Source organism: Triturus cristatus, chromosome 1_1, assembly GCF_964204655.1.
Source record: "Triturus cristatus chromosome 1_1, aTriCri1.1, whole genome shotgun sequence".
NCBI classification, from domain to species: domain Eukaryota; kingdom Metazoa; phylum Chordata; class Amphibia; order Caudata; family Salamandridae; genus Triturus; species Triturus cristatus.
In genome coordinates this window covers 140,845,081-140,866,622 of record NC_140579.1, presented here as the reverse complement: position 1 = coordinate 140,866,622, position 21,542 = coordinate 140,845,081, and the positions used below count along the sequence as shown (strand labels likewise).

The 21,542-nt window shown below is 47.7% G+C and overlaps 2 protein-coding genes across 7 annotated transcripts in view; both read left to right on the top strand.

Annotated features, from left to right (window-relative positions):
• RGL2 (ral guanine nucleotide dissociation stimulator like 2) overlaps positions 1–21,542 on the top strand; it is a 298,408-nt gene that overhangs the window by 249,986 nt on the left and 26,880 nt on the right. For all 6 annotated transcript variants that reach the window (XM_085621611.1, XM_085621535.1, XM_085621834.1 and 3 more), the window contains one exon: positions 1,008–1,268. In XM_085621611.1, coding sequence (XP_085477737.1) covers positions 1,008–1,268 — 261 coding nt within the window. The remainder of the gene's footprint in view (positions 1–1,007; positions 1,269–21,542) is intronic.
• On the top strand, positions 8,220–20,011 carry LOC146869846 (uncharacterized). The gene is made up of 2 exons (XM_085599679.1): positions 8,220–8,744; positions 19,802–20,011. The coding sequence occupies exons 1-2, from the start codon at positions 8,220–8,222 to the stop codon at positions 20,009–20,011; spliced, it is 735 nt and encodes a 244-aa protein (XP_085455805.1).

Below are 21,542 nucleotides of genomic sequence, written 5' to 3'. Positions count from 1 at the left end.
TGCAACCAGGTACAAAATCTTTTTAATTCAATGTTTGTTTCCATGCCAAAGGTTTCTTAAAGCATCCTTGAGGACATTACAAACCCAGCTCTAGCACCAGCCGTACATCACCCTTTTTCCACATTAAGTAGGTTGGACTTTCCTCATCTCTGCATTGAGCGTGTTTAAATCATGAAGAAAGGCAATCTCAAACAGCCCCCACCAATATGTGCAAAACAACCTGGGCCAAACATTGACAAATGTGATTCCCCCCACCAAAAAATGTGAGCAAAATCCTCCTTTCACTTGTCATCCCAGCAACAAATGGTTCCCAAGGGGAATAGGAAAGGAGACACATTGAGAAGCTACACCCACCAGCCCACCGGTGCACATTATACACACCAATTCGAGCCTAGCAGGAACAGGTACACAGACCGAGTGGGTGCAAACCTGTAGCTAAGCACCAGCAAAAATACACCATGACACGTAAGTAGATGGAGCAACGCACAGGAACCCAGGACAACACACACAGTGCACACTAAGAGATGGAGAATTGGGGCCATTATACAGTCCACAATGGCTGCTGGGGTCCAGTTCAAGGATGAGGAGATAATTCAGGCTGAGTCAAATGTTACTTGTTGCTTGTGAAACAATGAGGGGGCAAAAGGCAGATTATTAGTAAATTGTATAGAGGAACACCATCAATTGAGCACCAACATTACGACGAGGGCTGCTTCCTTGAATCTTAACTTTTAAGTTACATTCCTCATCACACATTTGGTCCACGTCTAGGCATGAGAGAGCAGGAGAATCAGACAATCACTCATCCCCAAGGGTTCAAGCAGATACTGGCCCCTCCAGCTTCTCTCTCAGACACAATGCCGCTCTAGTGTTGGCCCTTTGACCGCTCCATGTCAGACTTCCTTTTATCCTAATCTTGTCACTGAAGTCCCACTCTGGCTTACAAAGGAGCAAAGTGTTTCTACTTGTGTTGGCCACCAAGTGACTGTCTCTCGCTTGGATTTCAGCACATGAAGTCCACGTCGGTATCGTCCCTGGATGCGGTGGGGCTGCCATCTCCAGGCCCGGTGCCCCCTGCACCTCTCCCCGCCATGCTAAGCCCACCTGTATCAACCTTCATGAAGGGCCACAGACGTTCAGCTTCCTGCGGCTCTGCTTTCACCACACCCTCCACGTCTGAGGTAACTCCGAAGGATGAAAACTCGGAGTGTCGCATCATCCGAGTACAGATGGCACTGGAGAATGGGAACATGTACAAGAGCATCCTGGTAAGTGACCTAATGGCAGGTGGCCCACCATCCTGTCCTGTGACCTCATAACATCCTTTGCCACAAAACTCTTAGAGTAACCTCTGCATGACTGGTTCCTACATCCTTCATTGCAACTCTAGAAGGCCACGCCCCAAGGGCCACAGAATCTCTGTAGAAACCTGCAGGGGGTACTCCTCGATATTCAGGCCCCATAAGACTCTGTGCTGTGTCCCTAAAATTAGCATCTCAACGTTCCATGGAGTGCCTCAATGAAACATTACTCCACAGTAACATATACCTACATATCTAAGTGAAAGGAGTGACTCAAATAGATGGACTCACCAAAGAACAATGTTTCAGCTTCACCTTGCGCAGGGAGTGCAAAATTGTCAGTTTGCATCATGATTGCATTTGGTATGTGAGATGTGTTTTTATTTTGCAAAACCAGCACTGTCAGCTGAACAGTTGGTAAAGAAGAGGTTAACCCAACAGCGGGCTCTCCTTAAGGGCAGAGGGGCCCGCCTCTTACCTTTAGCCAACATAAAGAGTGTCTGTCAGGCTAAGCAAAGGTCAGCCTGACAGACACTCTTTATTCTCAGGTCAGGCAGCCACGAGCTAAACATGCACTAAATGCGCAGGCACCTGGCTGCCTGAGCTGAACTTTTCCAGGCTGAAGATGTCACAGCTCCTGTGGGCATGACCTCCTCAGCCTGACAAAGAACCTCAAGGCCCTCCCCCTCCCCCTTACTGATAGCCTCGGACCTGGCTGCTTCAGTTTAAGCCCTGAAGTGCCCTGGGCAGAGGGTCCATCAGGAACGCCTCATCACAAAATGGGGTGGGATCCACAGGTGTCACTGACCCCATGCCGCAATGTGATGAGGTAGTGACTGCCGCCTCCTCTCGCAGGCTGACCTACGGTCAGCCAGTGAGAAGAGGCCTTCTGGAACCACCAAGGCTTCTGTACCCAGGATGCTGCAGATGGTAAGTGTTATGTTTTTTTAATGTTTGGTGCATATGTGTATGTATGTGTATATGTGAGTTTGTGGTGTGAATGGGTGTGTAAGTGCTTGTGAAATTGTAGGTGTAGGTATGCATGTATGGGGGTGTCAGCATGTAGGTGTGTGTCTGTGTGTCATGTCCCCTCCCTGAATAATCAGCAGCCACTGGGTAAACCACTGAAGAACGTGCCCTTGATGCCCACACTGTTTGCAGGAGTATCTAGGGGAACTGTATGGTTGACCATGTCAAAGATGGCAAGTAGATCATGTAGGACGCCATTGCCCACAATGAGTAAGAGATTGTGGATTATTTGAAGCACAGCCATGTCTGTGCTGCAGCCTGCTCTAAACCCACCTGTAAGTCATCAAGGACCTCTCAAGTAACTGCCCATTGACTTGGTCACTAAGGGTCAGTCAGGGTTTGGTCAGAAACTTTTTTAGAGATGTGAACTATTGCAGACTCACACACACACAAAAACCTCCATCAGATAAGAGTACGCAGAGGCTTTCTAGCAAGACCCTGTGCCGGATTGTGTGTCTTCAGCATTAGATGGACATCAAATGTGGGGCTCTAGTACCTTCTACAGTATAGGTCAACTAAACTCACAGTGAAGGTGCTTGTGTCAAGTCCAGTTAAGCATAAGTGAGCTGCAACTGCTGAGGCTTCCGGCCTCTGGTCTTCACTTCACACTGGAGTGCATAAAGATTGGATAAACAAGATGTTTGTACAGAAATTTTGTTAGAGCATCTTGCAAGGCCAGCAAAAGAGAGGAACGAACACTGAAAGACTTGGCGGGCAGGGTCTTTTGTGGAATGTTTGACGATACAACGTGATCATTTAGATCGCGGTACATTACATTTCGGTTTTTACAACGCAAGTCGTTACAACGACTTGCGCTGGACTTAGAAATAGTATGATTTACTATCCCAACTCTAGCCTATGTAACAGATGGGTAGGTGTTGGAATAGTAAATCACACTATTCCCTAGTCTAGAGCCCCATCCAGCGCAAGTCATTGTAACTACTTGCATTGTAATGGCAGTGAATTGACTGTATTGCGGTGTTTTGAGCGTTGTAAAGGTCGTGTTCGAGGCATATGAGCTGAAGATTACACACTATGCATAGATCGCCTTCTGGTGTTGGGTCTGGATGTTTGCACTTGTTTTTGTCCTGGAAAGTCTTTGGAAGTCACGAGGTATGTGACTCCTGCTTAGGATCATAGTGCGCATGGGCATCGACTCCATCCTCAGATTGTTTTTTCCGCCATCGGGTTCGGATGTGTTGCTCGTGCTCCAGTTCAGAACAGTAACCGATTCCTGATTCGATGCGCAATCCTTGACCCTTTCGACGGTATTGTCTCGAACGCGAACCCTATTCGGCGCCCATCTCTACAAGTCTTCGATTCCGGTCGTCGAAGAAGGCCTTTGGGCCGACCCGAGCCTTGGCTTCTGGCTCATGGAAAGGATGCCTTTAAAAAAGTGTCCTCGATGTGGGTCTTAGTTTCCCCACACCGATCTGCATGAGGTGTGTAACCTCTGCCTCTCTCCCGAGCACGAGGCCAGAGACTGTCCCGCTTGTGCTTCCTTCCGCTCGAAGAAGACCATCCGGGATCGATGAGCTCGAAGGACCATGGCTCGCTTGTCGAGTTCGATCCCCGATGACATCTTCCAGGAGGGCATCGATGTGCCAGAGGAGCGGGTCAAAGAAGAGCTCATCAGCGCCTCCGAAGCCGATGACTCCGACGTCGAAGTAGTGAATCCAGCTCAACGGGTCATAAGCAAAGACGTCGAGCCCGACCCACTTCCTACAACAACAAAGGCTTCGGTCACACCTTCACCCTCGGGTTCAGGTGCACACCGACACACTGCTTCCCATGCCCCGCCCTCGGGCCCGGCAAAGAAGCCTACCAAGCCTTCCGGCGACTCAGGCTTGAGTCTGCCTGCCACCGGTGCCCAAACCCAATCATCGGCACCGAAAAAGAAGCCGCACCCACCTCGGGGCCGACCGCTACTTCCACCCTGAAGCCCTCGGCTCCGAAGACTCCAACCAGTGACTCCCCGGCACCGAAAAAACACTCAGAGCCGGCGAAGAAGCCACATCCCAAAAGTTCAGACTCACACTCTTCGGAACCGAAAAAAGCATCGACACCGAAGAAGCACACAGAGACTGACAAATCACATGGCTCGGAGCCCAAAACCGCTCCGCAACCAGCGCCCAAAAAGCCCTCGATGCCGACACCGTCGACACCGAACACCCAACCTTCTTCAGAAGAGCTTTTTCAACCAGACCCCCAACAAAAAACTTTAACTAAAGACCTTAAAACGGGTTAATTGACTCTCAGTTCCAGAAAAAGACCACTGGACATGCCTGCACCAGCTCCACCACCTAAAAAGAGGGATATAGCCACATCACCTCTTAGGATACCTTCTCCACCTCCTCCACCACCTCCCCAACCTCGTTCTCCTATGCCATCCCCTACACCGGTAGATGACGATTGTGAGAAAGTGCCATCTTTCTTGCATGGTATGCCCCCACTTTTTGCTGAATTGCTGAATGTACTTTGACTGAGTGTGCCCTGGACTCCTGCCAATCAGGTGCCCAGGGCCTATGTTCCTTCCCTAAAACACACAAAACCCAAATTGGCAAACCCTGGCCACATGTCAGCCCCTGGTAAATGGTACCCTAGGTACCCAGGGCCTTGTGAACAGGGAAGGCCTCTAAGGGCTGCACCACTCATTGTGCCACCCTTAGGGGCCCTGTACCCTTACACACACACACTGCCTTTGCAGGCTGGGTGTCTGGGTGCAAGACAAAACAAAGTCGACATGGCACACATCCCTGTGTGCCATGCCCATCACCTACACTGCCATGGCATACATCAGCCACCACTCTAGCTGGGTGCCTTATGCCAATGGTGTGGGCACAGGAGCAGGAGCCCTGTGCCCCTACAGTACCCAGGTCCATTCCTGAGCACTGTAAGTGCAGTGCTGCCATTTCAGAGTACATGGTGCTGAGAGCTCGTCAAACACGAACTCCACAGCACCATAATGGCAACACTGAAGACTGAGAAGTTTGGTATCAAACTTCTCAGCACATTAAACCCACACTGATGCCAGTGTGGGATTTAATGTACCAAACACACCAGAGGGCATCTTAGAGATGCCCCCTTAAACCTAACCTACAATCCACGTCTGCTCTGAGGCTGCCACACAGCAGACATGTTGCTGGACCCCTGGGTGGAAGAGCCCCTGCTCTCCTGGGCCTGCAACAATGCACATCCTGGGCGAGGTGCTAAATCTCCTCCCCCAGGATGGGCAGGGGGAAGCTTCAAAGGCATGCCGCCTCTGTGAGCTTCCCCAGGCCACTGCAACCCCCCACTCTGGCGGGAAGCTTGGCCGGAAACCCCAAATAAGGACAGGGGATGTGCCAGCCTGCCAACCCCACCCCTCAGGTGGGGGAGGCGAAGTAAAGCACATCTACGGGCTCTCGCCATCTTGAAGATGGGAAGCCCTACCCTATCAGGACTAGGCTACTGCCCCCCTCCCACAGGAGAGAGGCAGGATAGGAGGTGTACCCACCCCAGGACAGGGACCCATTAGTCCCTTCCCTTCATCTACCTGTAACGCCACTAAATCTAGTATTTAGGGGCACCCTGAACCTTCCTTCCCCAGATTCCGAAATACAAAGAAGAGCAAGAAGAAAGAAGACCTGCCCTGCAGCTGCTAAGAAGAGGAAGACACCAACTGCCTTGGCCCCAGCCCTACCGGCCTGCCGACCCTCGAACCTGCTCCTGCTCCAACCCGGCAACTCTTGTGGCCAGCAACCTCACAAACCCTGGAGGACCTGGCTACCTTTTGGCTCTAAGCCCCTGGGACTCCCATGAGTAGAGGCTCTACTCAAAACCTACCTCTAATCCCTGGCAGCAGCCCGGAACCGCGAACCCAGCACACTCTGCACCAGCCAAGCCTGGCCAGTGCCGGAGTGAACAAAGACCACGAGGACGACCCCACGGCGACTGTGACCCCGAGTCCGGCACCCAAGGACCTCCCTCAACACTCCTGAAGAAGCCTGCAGCCTCAGAACAAGGTGCCCCCCCTACCGCGATCAACAGAGGGTAAGATTTCCCGACACCAAAAGGCAAGGCACCCCTGCACGCGGCGCCCCGCGGCCCCCTGTGCCCAATCCTGGGGTACCTACCTATCCTTCAACTACCCAACTTACCTCTCGAAGTGGTGGTGGCACCTGAAGAATCCTCGTCCCCGAGCTTGCAGTCTTTTTCTAAACCGGAGATTTCCCATTGAAATCAATTGAGCGCCCGAAAGCTCAAAAGCACCCTGCACCCAGCCGCCCGAGTGGCCCTGGCAGTGCAACCTCTACACCTACCTACTTCCCCACTTGCCCTGAGTAAGTGACCAGGAGCCCAGCTCCCACAGCCGCGTGGCTTGCTAGTCAGCAGCCACCAACCAAGGCCCCCTATCCCTCATAGGATAACATTGGGCCTAACTCTCTCTGCACCCGGCCGCCCTAGAGTCGCTGAGGGTGAACCAACTGTACCTACCTGACCCTGGGGGACCCCTGAGTCTATGCCCAGAACCTCAACTCTGCCAGTCGAGTACTTACCTTTAAACCGATAACTCTATTTTCTTCATAGGGTAACATTGACTGGCTTTTTCCTGAAATTTCTTCTAAGTGTGGACTTTTCAAATCTTTAAATATTCATCAAAAATCAGCCGAGTAACGAAAACGAAAATACTCACCTGCTCTTAGGTGAGCTCCCAGTGCTGGATCTTGGTGCCCAGCACTGACTCTGAAAAGTACTTACAACTGTACTTACCAGTAACCCAATATTCTCCCATAGGAAATCATTGACTGTTTTTCTGTGAAATTTCTTCTAAGTGTCAATTTCTGCAATCTTTAAATATTCTTTAAAAATCGTATAATATCTGAAAACGTAATTACTTACCTGTTTTGGATAAAAGTCCCAGTACTGAGTCTAGGCACCCAGTACTGGATTACAAAAGTAACGAGAACATACTGTACCTGCAACTTGAATTTTCTTCCATAGGGAATCATTGACTGTTTTCTTTGAAATATTTTTTAAGTGTCAACTTTTAAAATAGCTAAATATTGTTTCAAAATCATCACAGTAATTAAGTCGACTTTCATCACTTGATTCTAAGTACTGACCCATGACTGAATCTGGGCTGCAGTCCTGGAATTCCAAAAGTAATCCTAAAAGTAATCTGTTGCAAATAACTTGAAATTTCCATTGAGCTCAATGTATTGTTGTGTTTAAAATAGAGTTGCCTATTGCAACCACTTGTAACTGTTTACAAAAGTCAATTGCATATTGCAAAAGTATTTATATAAAGCATCTCATTCTGAGAAAGTATATTTTAAATCCAATTGTTGGTTCTAAAATGAAACAAGCATATATTTTTATATATAAACCATTGGCCTAGAGTTCAGTTATTGAGTGTGTGACCATTTGCTGACTGAGTGTGTACAACAAATGCTTTACACTGTCCTCTAATACTGCCTTACTGCTCGACCAAGCTACCACTTTAGAGAGTAAGGTTATATCTAACTTTAGCCTCTGTCAACCCTGGGGGACTGTGGACTCTGTACACCCTGTACCTATTAAGGAACAGTATATACAGAGCCACTTTCTCACAACGATGACACATATGATGACACAGGGGACGGTGACAACAACATGCCACTAGATTACCCCAGTCCACCAGGTTCCCCTGACCCCTGGGGTGACTATAATACACCTGATGTCCCTAATGTCCCACAAGAGAACATCTACCCCTCTAGGCCTTCCCCACCAGAAGATACCATGGGTTTTAATCAGCTAATACACCGGGCTGCCCAGTACCACGGGGTCGACCTACATACAGAACCGGTCGAAGACGATTTTTTAATGGACACTTTCGACACCACCCAAAGGTCCACTTCCACTTTACCCATGCTCCAAGGGGTGATTAAACACGCTACAGAAGTATTTAAAGACCCTGTCAGGACTAGAATCATCAATCCTAGAATTGAGCAAAAATACAAAGCTGCCCCTACAGACCCAGTTTACATTAAGGGCCCTGTTCCATTAGACTCCATGGTGGTCTCAAATGCTAGGAAAAGGGCTAATTCGCAGACATCAGGCGATGCAGCTCCGCCCGACAAGGAGTCTAAAGTCCTGGACGCCTCTGGCAAAAGACCAGCATCCCAGGCAGCTAATATTTGGCGCATCGCAAATACTAAAGCCCTGTTAGCCAGATACAATAGGGCTCACTATGATGAGTTAGAGTCCCTACTCCAACACCTCTCGGACAAATACAAACATAAGGCCAACGACCTAATACAAGAGGGTAAAATTATCACCAACACCTCTATCCGGTGTGCTCTTGATGTAGTAGATACAGCATCCAGAGCAGTAAACACAAGCGTCCTTCTTCGTAGGCATGCATGGCTACGCATTTCCGGGTTTAAACCTGAGGTGCAAAGCTCTATCCTCAATCAACCATTCGACCAACAACACCTTTTATGGCCCTAATGTTGATGAGTCCCTTGAGAAGATGAAAAAGGACACAGACACAGCCAAATCAATGGGAGCCTTGCAATCGCAAGCTCCCAGACTTTCTTTTCGTCGCTCATCCTACAGGGGCAACTCCAGGGCCTACTCGTCTGATACCCCATCCACCTCCTTCCTACAAGGCTCCCACCCAATCCACCTTCACCAGAGGTTACCACATAGGAGGATACAGAGGCAACAATAACAGCAAAACTAACAGCACCCGCTCTGCCTCCACCCCTGTCCAATGACTTCCCTCCGCTTCCCCCGGACCATTCCACTCCTGTCGGGAGAAGACTACAGCAGTTCCTTCCTGTCTAGACCAACTTCACCACAGACAGGTGGGTGCGACAAATAGTGCAATCAGGTTACTGTCTCGAACTTACCTCTACCCCCCCAAACATTTCACCCAAACAGCTTCCAATGCCTGCAGAGCATTTGTCACTCCTCAAACAAGAGGTAATTTCCTTACTACAAAAAAGTGCAATAGAACTAGTTCCCCTGCACCAACAAAACACAGGAGTTTACTCCCTGTATTTTCTCATACCAAAGAAGGATGGCTCTCTGAGACCTATTCTAGACCTCAGGCCACTAAACCTGTACATACAATCAGACCACTTCCACATGGTCACACTTCAGCAAGTCCTCCCTCTACTTTGCAAGGCGACTTCCTAGCCACCTTAGATCTCAAGGACACCTATTTCCATATTCCCATACACGCTGCTCACAGAAAATATCTCAGGTTTGTAGTAGACGGGCAGCACTATCAATTCAAAGTACTCCCTTTCGGAGTCACAACAGCACCACGGGTATTCACAAAGTGCCTAGCAGTAGTCGCAGCCCATCTAAGAAGACAACACATTCATGTCTTCCCATACCTCGATGACTGGCTCATAAAAGCCAGCTCGTACAACCAGTGTGTTCATCACACTCACGCGACTATCCAATTACTCCACGACCTGGGGTTCACAGTAAACCACACCAAGTCTCATCTGCAACCCTCTCACACACAACAGTACCTCGGCGCCACAATAGATGCCTCAGAAGCACTAGCCTATTCCAGTCCAGCAAGGATAGCAAGCATTCTCGCTCTCCTACTCAAATTTCAGCCGCATCACTCTCTCCCAGCTCAAGTGTTCATGCAGCTCATAGGGATGATGGCCTCTTGCATATTCATAGTGCGTCACGCAAGACTCCAGATGCGTCCCATACAAGAGTGCTTAGCACGCCAATGGAACCAGGCTCAAGGTCAGCTAACAGATCTGGTGTTGGTAGACGGTCGCACTCATCGCTCTTTGCAGTTGTGGAACACCAAAAACCTTTCCAAAGAGCGACCGTTCCTAGAGCCAGTTCCTCAGATTGTCATGACAGCGGACGCATCGCTTTCGGGCTGGGTAGCTCACCTATTACATCACACCATGCAAGGCAGGTGGACACAACAACAGAAGTTATTCCACATCAATTACCTGGAATTACTTGCCATATTCCTAGCCTTAAAAGCATTTCAAAAACAAATATCGGGCAAGGCTGTCTTAGTCCACACGGACAACATAACAGCCATGTACTACATCCAAAAACAAGGCGGGTCACACTCTGCAGCTCTCCCAGCTAGCACAAAACATATGGAGGTGGGCTATACCTCAGAACATATTTCTCCTAGCCCAACATGTCCCAGGAGTCCAAAACACCATAGCCGATCTGTTAAGTCGTCAAACACAACAGATCCACGAGTGAGAACTCCATCCACAAGTTCTTCAACCATACTTTCAAATGTGGGGGCAACCACAGATAGACCTCTTCGCCACCCACAAAAACACCAAATGCCCAAGCTTCGCCGCCAGATACCCACACCCATTGTCCAAAGGCAATGCGATATGGATGAACTGGTCAGGCAGATTTGCGTACGCCTTTCCACCTCTCCCACTCATACCACTGGTGGCGCGCAAACTACGGCAACACTCACTGAATCTCATTCTAGTTGCTCCAACTTGGGCCAGACAACTGTGGTACACCACATTACTTGGAACTGTCCGTAGTCCCGCACCAAAGATTACACCTCTCACCACGCCTCTTAACCCAGAACCGTGGAGACATCAGACACCCGGACCTAGCTCAGCTCAACCTTGCGATTTGGCTCCTGAAATCTTAGAATTCGGTTAGCTTAACCTTCCTCCTGACTGTATGAACGTCATTAAGGAGGCTAGACGCCCTACCACTAGAGCCTGCTATGCTGCCAAGTGGAAATGATTTGTGATATATTGCCATAACAATACCATCAATCCCCTAGATGTGTCTATCCAACACATCAAAACCTACCTGCTACACCTACAAAGGTGCAACTTAGCCTACACGTCTATTCGGCTACACCTTGCTGCTATAGCAGCATACCTACAAAGTAGACAACATTTATCACTATTTGGAGTACCCACCATCAAAGCCTTTATGGAAGGACTCAAAAGGATAATTCCTCCCAGAGTTCCGCCCTCACCTGTGTGGAATTTAAATATCGTTCTCACACGACTAATGGGACCTCCTTTTGAACCTCTACATAAATGTGAGCTACAATTCTAAACATGGATGGTTGCTTTCCTAGTGGCCATTACTTCTCTAAGAAGAGTTAGTGAGATACAAGCCCTAAGTATTCAGGAACCATTCTTACAAATCCATCACAATAAGGTGGTTCTCCGCACTAATCCTAAATTCCTCCCTAAAGTAATTTCCCCCTTCCACCTTAATCAATCTGTGGAGTTGCCCGTATTCTTCTCACAACCACACACAGTCACAGAAAGATTTCTTTATACTTTAGATGTTAAAAGAGCATTTCTCTATTACATTGAAACAACACAACCTTTTCGAAAAGCCAAACAACTTTTTGTTTCTTTCTCACCACCACACAAAGGCAATCCCATATCCAAGTCTGGGATAGCCAGATGGATTGTTAAATGCATACAAATTTGCTACCACAAAGCAAAACGCACTTTAACTGTTCCTCCTAGAGCCCACTCTACAAGAAAAATAGGGGCTTCTATGGCAATCTTAGGGACCATTCCATTAGATGACATCTGCAAAGCAGCTACATGGTCTACACCTCATACGTTCACAAAACACTATTGTGTAGATGTGCAGTCAAAACAACAAGCCAGTGTGGGCCAAGCTGTACTCAAAACCCTATTTCAGACTACTGCAACAGATAATGGTGGCCGCCGCTAGACGTGGGACTGCTATACAATCTACGCAAAAGTGTGGAATCTGCAGCTCATATGCCTCGAACGGAATATGCTACTTATCAGTATGCATCTGTTCTTGGCATGTAAAGCTGCAGATCTACACACGCCCACCCACCTCCCCGGCCTCCTTTATCTGTTCCAGTATTATCTTATTTAGATACGGTATACAAGGGCATCTTCCTGTTTCTTACAAAGCTACATCATTTCCCTGCTGACGAAAAACAATCTGAGGATGGAGCCGATGCCCATGCGCGCTATGATCCTAAGGAGGAGTCACATACCTCGTGACTTCCAAAGACTTTCCAGGACAAAAACAAGTGCAAACATGCAGACCCAACACCAAATGGCGATCTATGCATAGTGTGTAGATCTGCAGCTCTACATGCCAAGAACAGATGCATACTGGTTAGTAGCATATTCCTTTCCTCTTTTGTGGCTTGTCCCTTAACATAATAGAGCTTCAGCAGAAAGGGCTGCAGGGTCCCACCTTTCAGGATCTGATGTTTCAGTTTAATATTCCTGTGTGCGAGGAGCTCGTCAATCACAGGGCTTTTGTCAATTTGCTATTGTTTGCAGTTACCGCTAGTACCAGTTAGACACCAAAGGGACTAGGAGTTCTGGATCTATCTGTGCAATAACCTTCTAGGTCCTGTCTCAGCTTTGTCGATCTGAACGCGATCCCCCACTAGTGAAGTCAGCTTGTTCCTGAGGGCCATGTGAAGACACAGGACGCTGTTACTAATATCTCAAGACTTGTGCTTCATTAAGAAAGCTCTCGCACCTGGATCATATCCCAAGGCACAGGTTTCTAGGGGGTCTCCTGAGAATACGGCCCACGGTTCTAGTGCCTCTTCAAAAAGGGGAGTTTCGATGTCACAAATCAGTGTGTATGCTCTGATTGACATATGCAGTCATGGAGTTAATCATGGTTTTATACTAATTTCTCTGTTCAATATGATCACCGTATTGAAACATGTACTGGAGTTACGCGACCCTTGCACATCCCGATCATGACCTAATTTGAGGGTCTCCTTTGTTCACTTTGCTCTTTATTTCTTTTGTTTGTTTTTTTGTTGGTTGGGGTGTTGGTGGTAAGTTCAGTTAATTTATTAGGTTTTTATGTGTTCTGGTTTGAGCGAGCATGGATGCACCAATTGGATGTTTGGGTTCTCACTGTTCATTTCCGGATGACCCTCTCGCAGTAATAGCTATGGTACTATGTTACTGGGTACTTATAGAGCGCGCGGCTACTCCTAAGAGTGTCCCGGCGCTAAGAAAAGAGAACCAGTGACAGAACCAAACAGATATGGAAACGCCTTGAGTTGGTTTTAATCCTATTTTGGGGATTCACAAGGTGACTACCATAAAAACAGAAAGATATGTTCGAGGCATATGAGCTGTTGATCATATGCTATACATAGATCGCCATCTAGTGTTGGGTCCAGATGTTTGCACTTTGTTTTTCTTCGAAGAAGTCTTTCCAGTCATGAGGTAGGTGACTCCTCCTTTCGGTGATAGTGCGCATGGGCATCGACTCCATTGTTAGATTGTTTTTTTCTGACATTGGATTTGGATGTGTATGGCTGCGCTCCAGTTCGGCACCGTTTCTCGGTTCCCTTTGACGCGCAATCAACTACCCTCGATGGTATTGTTATCGAACGCGGTTCTCAATTCGTCACGTATTGTCTCACCTCGAAAAAAACTTCGATTGGAAAACTCGTGGCGGGCCGTCGGGCCTACCCACGCCAACCGCACTAGCAGTCGATGTAACGGACGCCCTCCAAGTTCTGTCCTGGGTGTCCTGCTAAATTTCCACGCACCAACTTGCACGAAGTGTGCAACCTCTGCCTGTCCCCGGAACACAATGAGAATGACTGCGATGCATGTCGATCGTTTAGATCGTAAAAGACACTTTGTGACCGTCGGGCTCGACGCCATGAAATGCAACACCAGAGCGGCTCCGCACCGGACATCTTCAGGGAAGATTCCGACACAGAACAGCAAGCTCAAGGCGCCGAAGAGGAAGAACATTTCTCTGTGTCCGAAATCGACTCCGACATGGAAGAAGAGGAGCAAGTTACTCCAGGTCAACATTCCGTGAGTAAAGACACCCCTTTGACCCCTCAACAACCAAAGACAAAGGCTCCGGTCCCTCCTCTGCCTTCGGGCCAAGGTCGGCACCGACAAAAGGTTTCTGATGTCCCGCCCTCGGGCCCGGTTCAGAAACATAAAGAGAAGCCTTGCAGCTCGGGCTCAAGCCGGCTCCCCTCCGGTGCCGAAAAAACCCCTGTGGCACCGAAACACAAAACTAAACATGTGACGGTCACAATTCCACCATTGCCAAAGACTCTACCTTCGACACCGAGAGGCTCAAAGCCGAAACCTCCGACGCCAAAAGGCTCAGAGCTGAAACCTTCGACCCCGAAACAAACAACTAAAGATAAAGATACTCTGTATAAAGAGCCTCGACCCGATTCCCCGCCTTCGGATCCGAAGCAGAAAAAACTTGTGATCAGCCCTGATACAGGACTTATCTATGCCACTCTTCCAAAAAAACAGAAGATAGACCAGCCAGTGGACTAGCTAGAGCACTATATTTAGAAATGGTATGCAGTTCCTCAAGGGGATGGTTTGTTAGTGAGGTCAATTCTCAAATCCGTCGATATTGATTGGACTCAAAGAACCTATAGGTAGGGAAGGGGAGTTCCCATATTCGGAACTAATGCCCTCACACACCCAGCAAGCTAGGTGTCATGCTTCATCATCTGGGCCTGCTCCTCGTCGGGCCAGCGGTGCAATGCCCGACGGGCACCCGTGAAGGGGCTCTTTAGCGGAGATCTTTTGTTCCTTGCCGTTGAGTGCGTGGATGTGAGGGGCCTGAAGGAGTGTAGATGAGTAGAGTGAGTTAAAAAAGGTTGGATAGTCTGTTGAATGTGTTTATTTAGGACAGCTGTCCACCTCATTAAAAAGTTAGAGGAAGATGGACAGTTAGTGTGACTTGTATTTGTCTCTAACTGTCTCCTACTCTAGTGGTCGACATGTTTCATGCCCTAATGGCATTTGGTCAGGACTTGTGTGTGTTTCTATCTACAGTGTGCAGAGGGTGATACTATCACTATCTGGGTCTGGCACCCCTAAGGTGTGCCAATCTTCGCAGTGGAGCAACCTGCGGAGAAGGGAGTATCAAAATTCATATCAGAATCATATTTGCTTATGTTCAAGGTTGCAACCGTGCATACCTCAAGCCAACCAAACCATCGTGAGGTATATGACATCAGTCTAGTTCTGTGCCCGTTATTGTTTATGTCAGAGTGCAGGTGAACACCTGAGTGGGTGATCAAGACTAGGGGTGGAGTCATTCATTAGACCCTTAAGTGGTAGACATATCATCACCAATTTAATTAATCGCATAGGAGAATAAGTAGCAAATGATTTTGTTAAGGTGAAACTCACCTAGAGTGACAGGTATTAGTGCTTCAATCAACTCTTGGCGGTAACACAGGCTAGCCCATTAGCTATCTGTGAAGTGAAATACATGACTATAACACCTGGCATTACCAATCAGGCTACCTTGGGACATGCAACCACTGTACCGTAGTATAGCTCAGACAAGGCATCTTAAAGCTATAATAACCGCTTTTTAGGTCTCGCCTGAGCCAGCGCTTTAGCGCTGCTCTCGCGAGAGCTTTTGTAAACGGGGCATCTGGAAGTGCAAACTAGTGCTTTTCAGGCCTCCAAATACAGTGCATGTGCGCCGGGCGCGCGCACCATTTGGCAGCCTGCCTGATCACTTTCGCGGCCGCTTTGATGTCCTCAGTGAGCCGCGCGGCCACTGAGCACATCAAAGCGGCCGCGAAAGTGCACACCATTTGCCAGCCTGCGTGTCTCTCTCCCCTTAGAGGGCGCGACGTGCCCTACCCCCTCCCATATCCCACATCCTGCATGTTTCTTTTACTATTGCATGCTTCTTTCTATTGTTCAAGTTAACTCTTTTACTATTTCATGCATTTTTGTATTGTTCACGTTAACTTTCGTTTACATTTTTTGTATGCATTTCGAGGCACGTAGGTTGTGTGGCGAATTTTAAAAGTTTGCATTAGTAGGCTTGCATTTTTGTATTGTGTACTTTAACTTTGGTTTACATTTTTCAAGAGCGCTGTGCTTTTCAAAAGCGCTACTTTCTACTTGGACTTCATTGCTTGCTACTAAGGGGGCGTCGATTCCTTTTAGCCCGAGCCTGGCGGAGGCTTGTAGGTGTCCGTGTTGTCGCCTCCGGCCTCGACAGCCGGCAGGGCTCAGCAGACGGTGAACTGCATCACCTAGTCGTGCAGAGCAACTTTGGGGCGTTTAAAACCTTCAGCCTACAGAAAACATACCCAGTCTTAGCTGCAGTGTGATCCCACTCTCATGCTCCCTCCCCCCACGTACTTCAGGAGGGTAAAGGATGCCGGGAACTGTACGGGGTTCACCCGTGCACTGTGTACATGGTCTATACCAGCTTGCAGAACCTACACATATTGCACTCTGGGGGGTTAATTACAGGAAACACATTCAGCATACATGTGAGCCTTAAACTAGTGGGGCTATCAGTGGCTAGCAGCATCGTTTTGGGATCTCCATCTTGCTTCGCTATATTTTCTATGTTCTTTGTGCGATTTGTTTTACTGTCACCAACGTGTACAGAGATTTGAGTTTCACGTTGTACATATACCTCTGTACCTCCAAGCTTGTCATTCTCCAGCAATCTCTGGAAGTTGGTCGAAGTGTAACGTTTTCACTGCACTCCCCCAAAAATGTGATATCAATTATTATTTCTCACCGACCTGAAAAGAACGTCCATTAAGTTTTATTTTGTTTTCAATATATTTGTGTTTTTTTTGCTAATTATTATTGTAGCACTAGTGAAGTTTTGAGGTTGGATGTAGGCAGTATGCACCTATGTTCCGTACATTGAAAAAGAAGCAGCATGAAGAACACATGTTAATGGGGATGAGTTTTTTGGGGGGCGGCCACTAAGAAAGGTTGAAATTACAATGGCTTCAACCATGAGTTTCAAATCTCAGAGTGGTAGGATGTTTTATCTGGATTTTATGAGGGTGGAATCTGGTAGACTGTAAGTCATAGTGACAGCTTGGGAGGGCCTTTTAGATTTTAGATGTATTCAGTAGGACACTTTTTCTTTTAATCTTCTGTGAGCCAACACTTATTGAGTACATGGGTGCTTTGTGATGCAAGCCCCTTTTGAATTAATCTTGTCCTGATTCCAAGATGACTATGGCCTCAAATCTCTTACTAAAGTTCTTCCTGCAATATATAGCGGCCGCGCTCCTTTCCTTTGACATGGCGGTCCACTTTAACTATACCAGCTGTCATCTTTCTTTCTTTATTTTTATTGAGTACTGAATGCCGTGCCCAACAGCCTCTCACCCCTCCAACTTGCCCGCCCCCACTACCTCTCCGAGATTGAGAGTTGAAGCTATTGCCATTGTAAATAACAATGCCTTTTATTTATGTGCAACATTTCTAAACAGATGAATAAAAGGCATTGTCAGTTACAATGCCAATAGCTTAAACTCTCAAAAATGCGAGACCTAATGCATTGCAAATGCTTGTTAATTTTCTTCTTTATTAACTAAGAGAACGTTTGGATGCCTAGTACTCCTTGTTCCATACACAACCGCACACTACAACAAGATATTCCATGTGAGGAACAGCATCCTATACCTGAATAGCCAAATCCTTTGCCGTTTAACACGTGGATTTACGTTTATTTCACTTCACAGATAGCTAATGGGCTAGCCTGTGATACCACCAAGAGCTGATTGAAGCACTAATACCTGTTGCTCTAGATGAGTTTCACCTTAACAAAATCATTTGCTACTTATTCTCCTATGCGATGAATTAAATTGGTGATGAGATGTCTACCACTTAAGGGTCTAATGAATGACTCCACCCCTAGTCTTGATCACCCACTCAGGTGTTCATCTGCACTCTGACGTAAACAATAACGGGCACAGAACTAGACTGATGTCATATACCTCACGATGGTTTGGTTGGCTTGAGGTATGCACGGTTGCAACCTTGAACATAAGCAAATATGATTCTGATATGAATTTTGATATTCCCTTCTCCGCAGGTTGCTCCACTGCGACGATTGGCACACCTTAATGGTGCCAGACCCAGACCCAGACCCAGATAGTGATAGTATCACCCTCTGCACACTGTAGATAGAAACACACACAGGTCCTGACGAAATGCCATGAGGGCATGAAACATGTTAACCACTAGAGTAGGAGACAGTTAGAGACAAATACAAGTCACACTAACTGTCCATCTTCCTCTAACTTTTTAATGAGGTGGACAGCTGTCCTAAATAAACACATTCAACAGACTATCCAACCTTTTTTAACTCACTCTACTCATCTACACCCCCTTTAGGCCCCTCACACCCACACACTCAACAGCAAGGAACAAAAGATCTCCGCTAAAGAGCCCCTTCACAGGTGCCCGTCGGGCATTGAACCGCCGGCCCGACGAGGAGCAGGCCCAGATGATGAAGCATGACACCTAGCTTGCTGGGTGTGTGAGGGCATTAGTTCCGAATATGGGAACTCCCCTTCCCTACCTATAGGTTCTTTGAGTCCAATCAATATCGACGGATTTGAGAATTAACCTCACTAACAAACCATCCCCTTAAGGAACTGCATACCCTTTCTAAATATAGTCTATCCGGGGCATGTATGCTGGACCTCTTGTAAAAGCCCTTCTGTCCTCCCCCTTTTGTTAATAGATTCCCAGCCAGAGCACTACCACTTCCTCTCAAAAGCCAAAGTGTGGGTACTAACCCATCTCCACCTTACATTCCACCTCCTGCCCCCACTGATCCCAATTTGCTTATTACTGCATCAAATTCACCAACACCACCACCACCACTTACACCTGACCCACAGGATGACCGGGATGAGGATGAAGATGAGGATAGGCCGCAGGACATTGACCCCTGGGAGGATTATCATACTGACCCAAGCCCAGATACTGACCCTGATTTGTATCCATCTAGACCCTCCCCACCTGACGATAACATTGAGTACATTGAACTCCTTAACAGGGCTGCTCAATATCACGTGGGTGGAGTTGCATAAAGAGCCTTTAGAAGAGTATTTCCTCTTTGAGACACTTAGTTCCTCTCAGAGGGCCACTCATCCCTTACCTATTCTAAAAGGTATGTTGAAACACAGACGAGATATTTAAAGATCCTGTGAGGGCAAGAATAATTACACCTGGAGTGGAGAAAAAATAAAAACCTTCACCCACCGACCCTGTTTACATCAGAGGTCAGTTGCCTTTAGACTCTATGGTGGTATTGAACGCTCGCAAGAGAGCTAACTCACAAACCACAGGCGAGGCTCCTCCTCCTGATAAGGAGTCTAAGCTTATTGATGCCAAAGAGAGGCTTCACAAGCAGCAAATCACTGGTGCATTGCCAACGCTCAAGCTCTGTTGGCTCGCTATGATAGGGCTCATTATGATAAGTTAGAAAAACTCATGCAATTTTTATCTGACGAACACAAAACTAAGGCTAATGACCTAATCCAAGAAGGTAAACTTATCACTAATACCTCAATCAGGTGTGCCCTGGACGCAGCAGATACAGCAGCTCGTACAGTAAACACAGATGAAACAAGCCTTATATCTGTCACCTCCAGTGTAGTCCGCAGACATGCTTGGTTGAGAATCTCAGAATTCAAGCCTGAGGTGCAAACCTACATCCTCAACCAACCATTCGACAAAGAACATCTCTTTGGCCCAATGGTTGATACCTCGCTGGAGAAGATTAAAAAAGACACGGAGGTCGCAAAGTCCATGAGGGCTTTGCAATTCCCTGCCACTAGGGGTTACTTTCGCCCCTCCTTTTATAGGGGTGGTTCAAAAAATGTATCCACCGAAAACCCCTCCTCCTCTTAGAAGGGCAACAACCAATCCCCCTCTTCAAGAGGTTATTTTAGAGATAGTTTCAGAGGAAACAACGGTAAGGGAAGAGGCAGAGGCAACGCCACACGCACTTCCCCCGCAAACAAACAGTGACTTTCTTCCGTTACCCCCCGATCATTCACTCCTGTCGGGGGATGTCTCTCTCAATTCCTACCTGTCTGGAATTCAATCATCTCAGACAAGTGGGTACTACAAATTATCCAATATGGTTACTGCATGGAGCTTACACACACTCCACCAGATATTCTTCCATGCAATGTCACCAGAGCATCTTACCCTTCTAAAGCAAGAGGTTCTCTCTCTCTCTCTTGGAAAAAAAACACGCTATAGAGCCAGTTCCATTACAATACCAGGGGAACGGAGTATACTCCCTGTACTTTTTAATTCCCAAAAAAGACGGCCCTCTCAAGCCCATACTAGACCTCAGAGAACTAAATCTATACATTCAGTCGGACCACTTTCACATGATCACACTCCAACAAGTGCTCCTACTCCTTCAGCAAGGCGACTTTCTGTCCACTCTGGGCTTAAAAGATGCCTATTCCTTTATTCCCATTCACCCTGCTCACCGGAAATACCTCAGGTTTCTGGTCAACATTAACAATTCAAGTTCCTCTCATTTGGAGTAACTACCGCACCCAGGGTTTTCACCAAATGCCTGGCAGTGGTTGCAGCTCATCTAAGAAGACAGCACATGCACGTCTTCCCTTACCTAGACGACTGGCTCATAAAGGCCAGCTCGCAGTGAAGCTGCCTATGCCACACTCTAAAAACAGTCCAACTGCTTCACGACCTTGGGTTTAGTGTGAATCTCACAAAGTCTCATCTCCAACCATCCAATTCACAACTGTATCTAGGAGCCACAATAGACACTCAAAAAGCTCTAGCGTGCCCCAAACTAGTAAGAATCCGCAACATGCAGACTCTAATTTCTCAGTTTCAGCCTCAATACTCATTACCAGCTCGAGTGTTCATGCAATTGCTGGGAATGATGGCATTTTGCATTTTAACCCCTTTGGCGCTGCCCGAATTCTCCCGCTGTGCGGGAGAATTAATAAGTGGGCGGGATTCGGATGGCCCTGGCTGTCCTCAGCACACGCCCACCCTGACGTCGGGCACCCTCCAAGAATGCTTAGCACGTCAGTGGAACCAGGCTCAGGGTCAGTTATCAGATCTAGTGTTGGTGGATGGCCGCACCCATTGCTCTCTGCAGTTGTGGAACACACAAAACCTTTTAACCCCTTCAGCGCGGCGCGGATTACCGTGCCGTAGGTTCGTTGCGCGGGCGGGGCCGTGACGGAGCGGTTCCGTCATACGTACAGCGTGACCGATGCGCATGACGGAACCGCTCCGTCATGCACATCGAAAGGGTTAAAAGGGGCGGCCATTCGTCGACCCGGTTCCACAGATACTGCTAACAGCAGATGCATCGCTCACTGGTTGAGGTGCTCATCTTCAAAAACATACCATTCAGGGCATATGGACTCTTCAACAAAAGCAACTT